Source organism: Frankliniella occidentalis, unplaced genomic scaffold, assembly GCF_000697945.3.
Source record: "Frankliniella occidentalis isolate FOCC.00 unplaced genomic scaffold, Focc_3.1 Scaffold201, whole genome shotgun sequence".
Taxonomy (NCBI): domain Eukaryota; kingdom Metazoa; phylum Arthropoda; class Insecta; order Thysanoptera; family Thripidae; genus Frankliniella; species Frankliniella occidentalis.
Genome location: NW_026267327.1, coordinates 386,943 through 392,337, shown reverse-complemented (window position 1 = coordinate 392,337; position 5,395 = coordinate 386,943). Strand labels below are relative to the sequence as shown.

Sequence of the window (5,395 nt, the reverse complement as noted above, 5' to 3'; positions counted from 1 at the left end):
GGGGGGGGGTGAGGGGGGGTCGTGTGTGCCCCCTCCGCCAGCACTCGAAGGGAAAGGACAAGATATAATGTGGGTTTTGCTCAGAGCTCTGCTTGATTGCATTATAAAATCAAATACAGGATCAAATATAATGGAAATGACGCAACGAGGGGGTGAGGTGGAACGTGAACGTGACGTAGTTCGCCTCGCACACGGCGTGTTGTGTGGAGCGTTATGTCATTGTCCAGTGTTAAACTGCTCAACACTTGTAAGTGTGAAAATGCAAGAAAACGGTTAGAGTTCTTACAATACTTCCAGAAACGTATTGGCATTCAATCGGGTCCCGCTCTGCTGGCCGGCTGGCGTGCCAACAGCGGTACAAAAAGAAAGAAAAGAGTGTCGATCGGTACGGCGATGACGTACAAAAGCCAAAAAGGGTTTCCGGTGTTGTCAGCCATTTCTGTAGTGCCTCGCGTGCTAACGGGCGTGACATCCCACTCGTACCGCCAAACGCCAGCAATTACCGAAGTTCCATTCAATTCTTAAAATGTAATCGAAATTCTTGAAATGCGAGGAAAGAATGGGGGAAAAAAGTCTCAGTCAAATGTCCAACTTGAAAGCAGGTACAAATCATCAAAAGCTGCTGGATATTGTGAAATGAAAGCAGCAATAATATAATAAGTGCTAGTCGGATTTCGGAATAGTCCTAGCATCTGCAGCCCAGCATGCGTTTAGGGTTTTATCTCTGCCAACCATGACTCTGAACCTATACTGCCCATAAGGTAGGATAGGAACATTTGGAAAACTCCAGTCGATTGGTGCATTGTCGGCCTCGTAAACTCCCTGTAAATAAAAGTCATCACATCTTTGTTATTTATAATTCTTTGTGTTTTAAGCCGCAACAATTTTCACCACCCAAACGGAAAATACCAGAAAAATGAACATGTAAGAGTATGACGACGCTGGGAAAACAAAGAGGACCTTAAAAATTTAAAAGTCTTTGCAAGTGCAGTAAATAATGTTATCTTCGGACATTTTTTAACTGAGAGATAAAATATCGAATCGATGGTGAAATTAGATTACGTCGAATTGGACCCCAAAAGGATGTAGAATCGACAAAAAAACAATGTCGACGTCGATTCGACGTCGATTCCATATTGCATTTCTCACTGGGTTTTTGCCTTCACTGATAAATAATGTGTCCCGTCAACTAGCCTGCACATTGAAGTGCTCAGAACTGGGTCGTTCGGCGGGATATTTGAATACTGTAAAGTGTCTAAAAGTAAATTTGAACACTCATATTAAGTGTCCAAATGTTCATGGCCAACCCGTGGTGTTGAAAACTTTCCAGTGTTCAACTTTACTGTTACACACTTAATAGCATTCAAATATCCACTCAAACAATTAAATTGTGCAACACAGTATTGCGCAATTGCATGTGCACGCCAGGTGAACACGTTATTTGTCAGTGAATTTCCAAAGGCATTCAAATCTAACACCCTTTATAAGGAAAATTCGTACCTTTGTTTTTCCAGTGGAAAATAGAACTGAAGTATAAGTATACTTACAGGGTTAAATGCGCACACGCCTTTAACTTCTCTTTTCTTTAAAACCTGTTCGTAAAATCCTGGAGCATTTTCTTTCAGAACGCGACATGCATTCTTTCTAAAATTGAAGATATAGGCGTTTTCCTTCCATTGGTTATTTGAACGAGCATCTACAATTACTTTCATCTGTTAAAAAGAAGATTTTTGGTACATAATCGTCTCAAAATACCGCCTTTATTTAGAGTTTTGTCTACAAGTTTGACAAAAAATACTGAAAAGTGCGTGACGAGGTGTTTTATACACAAAAGAGTGAGCCCTCTGTGTGGACACTTTGACATTCACTTACGAGCGTTTGATGTCACACAATTCTATTTGCAATGTCTTACCCAGCAGTTGTCATCGAAAGTTCCTATTGTAGTCGTCACATTGCCTGTTAGGCGTTGCAACTCTTTTGGTTTATATGGGTTGAAGTGGGTAGCACGGAAATGCCACCTCCAGGGAAGCGGCCGGTTGTCGGGTTCACACATGTAAAAGCGTTCCCCGTACGCAGTGTAAGGGCCCTATCCGAAAATAAATAAATTGTGAAACCTGCTCCCTTTTAGGAAAGCGACAACATAACATAGACACCGTTTTTGAATTCGACCTTCTAAAAGGGTATTTCTTAACTTACTATCATTGAGTTGATGGCTTTGCCGTGGACGCCCTGCCCGCAAGCGATGATTGCTAGGGCCATGAGTATGACCGCCATGCTGTCTCGGATTCTAGCAGTTGAGCGGCACTAGAAAGGAGACTGGCGACCGTGGTGGACATCACAGCGCAGCGCCTGCATACTCTTTGAGTCCCTCGGACATGCACCGCCCGCTGCTGACCGGCTGACGTGCAAACGCCAACTGCAGATCTAAACACTGATGAAAAACGTTTTCATTTCATGTGTCAGTCGCTCACAAATCACATGACGTACGGATATTTTTGACAGTTACGCCTCTTTGTTTTGAGATCGAAAACGGATATTTTTGGTTTCTTATAATTGTTTCTAATTTATGCCCGTCCGCAGGCCTGCATCCGGTACAGTCAGACCAGATGAAAGAACGGCGCTGACGGACCACCCTGTAGAGGGTGTGCAATAAATGACGGATAGAAGGAGGAGGAGGAAGCTTACTACATTCAAGTACGGTTGGGTTTTCGGGCAAACAAAATTCAACCACACTTTGAAATATTTAAACAAAATTTCAAACAATGCTTAAAAAAACTACCGAAATTCGGTCGCATGTGCTAACGGGCGTGACATCCCACACGTACCGCCAACGCAGGCAATTACCGAAGTTCCATTCAATTCTTAAAATGTCATCGAAATTCTTGGAATGTGAATAAAAGTAGACGAAAAATTCTAACTTGAATTAAATCAAATACAAATTCATTAAAAGCTGCTGTGTATTGTAAATAAAAGCAGCGATAAAATAATCAGTGCTAGTCGGATTTCGGAATAGCCCTAGCATCTGCAGCCCAGCATGCGTTTAGGTGTTCATCTCTGCCAATCATGAGTCTGAACCTATACTGCCCATAAGGTAGGATAGGAACATTTGGAAAACTCCAGTCGATTGGTGCATTGTTGACCTCGTAAACTCCCTGTGAACAAAAGTCATCTCAGCCCTCTCATTTATAATTCTTTGTGTTTTAAGCCGCAACAATTTTAACCACCTAAACATAAAATAACAGAAAAATAAAAACGCAAGAGTATGGCGACGCTGATCAAAGATAGGATCTCAAGGAATTCAATGCTTTTGAAAATGCACTAAATCATATTACCTTTGGACATTTTTGCCAGTGAGAAATGCAATATCGAATCGATGTCGAAATTAGATTTTGTCGATTTAGACCCCAAAAGGATGTCGAATCGACTAGAAAACGTTGTCATTGTCGATTCAATATTGCATTTCTCACAAGGTTTTTAAAGGCATTCAAACTTAATGCCCATCAAAAGGCCAAACAAACCTTTGTTTTTTGCCAGTGGGGAATAGCAATCCAAGTATACTTACAGGTTTAAATGCGCACACGCCTTTAACTTCTCTTTTCTTCAGAACCTGCTCGTAAAATCCGGGAATATTTTCTTTAATAACCCGACATCCATTTTTCTTAAAATTGAAGACATAGGCGTTTTCCTTCCATTGGTTATTTGAACGAGCATCTACAATTACTTTTAACTGTTAAAACAGATATTTTTGTTCTGTTACTGTTTCTAATTGCCGCCTTTATTTGGTTTTTGCTCTACAAGTATGACACTTAATACTTAAAAGTGCGTAACGAGGTGTATTACACACAAAGAGAATGACGTGCACACAAAACGTTTGTGACTATAGTGGAGAAACGTTTAGTCTACCAGGTCCAGGTTGCTTATTTACCTCGACTTCTCTTGTAGTCGTACTGCAAAAGGCTTGCACTGAAAATGCTAGAGTCAGATGTCTTACTATCAGGAGAGCGAGATGAGTGGCACAAAAAATCTCACTCTTCTAAAAGCGAGATATCTGACTCTCACCATATTTGAGTCAGAATTTGTGATCCCCACCCAATAAGAGTGAGGTTTCCCACCAAAATTGGCCGAGGTCAGGGAAATCTTACTCCTTCAGAGTGAGAATTCAGTGCAAATGACTCAAATAGGGTGAGCCTTATAGTCATCGCTCTCATTGAGCGAGACAAAATCGTCTCACTCAATTCGAGGACGACACCTCACTCAAGGAATTTCAGTGTGTGCGTAGTCTAGTCCATCGTTGCTCACTACGGCGCTTTACGGAAGCGCTTACGGGCGTGAGCGAATCAGGCAGCCCGGCCACACCCGTGCAAGAGGTAGAGTATAACTGCGGATGTGGTCAGTCAGCCACCTGGTTGGTACTTTCCTTTACACAAATGCGTGTTTTTATCGCCAACTCTTCTGCGTGTGACACAAGGCTGCCATATACACCTTTGCGTGAGCTACTTTGACGTTCGCGCTTTTAAGTGTTTGAGTATCTCACACTCCTATTTGCAATGTCTTACCCAGCTGCCGTCATCGAAAAGTCCAGTTGCGCCCGATACGTTGCCTGTTATACGTTGCAACTCTTTTGGTTTATATGGATTGAAGTGGGTAGCACGCAAATACCACTTCCAGGGAAGCGGCCGGTTGTCGGGTTCACACATGTAAAAGCGTTCCCCGTACGCAATGTAAGGTCCCTATTTGAAAAAGAAATGTGAAATCTGCTCCCTTGTAGGAAAGCCACAACATAACATAGACACCGTATTTGAAATCGTCCTTCTAAAAGGTTATTTCTTAACTTACTATCATTGAGTTGATGCCTTTGCCGTGGACGCCCTGCCCGCAAGTGATGATTGCTAGGGCCATGAGTATGGATTTTAGCAGTTGAGCGGCACTAGAAGGGAGACTAGCGCCCGTAGGCGACATAACGGCGCCTGTCTGCGCTATGACTCCCGTGAGCTGTGGCCATGCGCGGACTACTGCTGACCGCCTGACGTGCGAACAACAACTCCAGTGCTAAAGACTGCAGAAAAAAAAGGAGCGCGGCCGCTGGATTTTATGCAGCGATAAGCTGCTGATACACGCGGCACCAGTTAGTTGAAAGCCTCGTTTACGGCCGATTGCGACAGTGCCTCCCACCCTCCCACACGGGCGATCAGTCTTGCCTACCTTCGCTCACCGAGGCGTATTACGGCGCCCCGTGGGAGTATGCAACCTGTCCGCAGGCCCGCATCCGGTACAGTCTGACCAGACGAAAGAACGGCGCTGACCGACCACCCTGTGGAGGGTGTGCAATAAATGACGGATAGGAGGAGGAGGAAGCTTACTACATTCAAGTTCAGTTGGGTTTTCGGGGCAAACA

General features: G+C 43.5%; 2 protein-coding genes across 8 annotated transcripts in view; both read right to left on the bottom strand.

The window, feature by feature from the left end:
• Positions 1–5,395, bottom strand: part of LOC127750508 (nucleoredoxin-like) — a 22,189-nt gene that overhangs the window by 2,127 nt on the left and 14,667 nt on the right. The gene's annotated exons all lie outside the window — the stretch shown is intronic.
• LOC113205824 (uncharacterized) overlaps positions 593–5,395 on the bottom strand; it is an 18,517-nt gene continuing 13,714 nt past the window's right edge. For 2 of the 7 annotated variants that reach the window (XR_008011715.1, XM_026421583.2), the window contains exons 2-7: positions 4,557–4,730; positions 3,563–3,727; positions 2,197–3,152; positions 1,913–2,086; positions 1,548–1,712; positions 593–822 (exon numbers count right to left, since the gene is read on the bottom strand). Coding sequence is in view for 5 of the 7 variants with exons in the window: in XM_026421583.2 (XP_026277368.1) it covers positions 664–822; positions 1,548–1,712; positions 1,913–2,086; positions 2,197–2,274 (576 nt within the window). In the remaining 2 variants the exon portion in view is untranslated. Of the gene's footprint in view, positions 823–1,547; positions 1,713–1,912; positions 2,087–2,196; positions 3,153–3,562; positions 3,728–4,556; positions 4,731–4,836; positions 5,269–5,395 lie in introns of those variants that run through there. The other 5 variants (XR_008011716.1, XM_052272356.1, XM_052272358.1 and 2 more) reach the window with 5 other exon arrangements.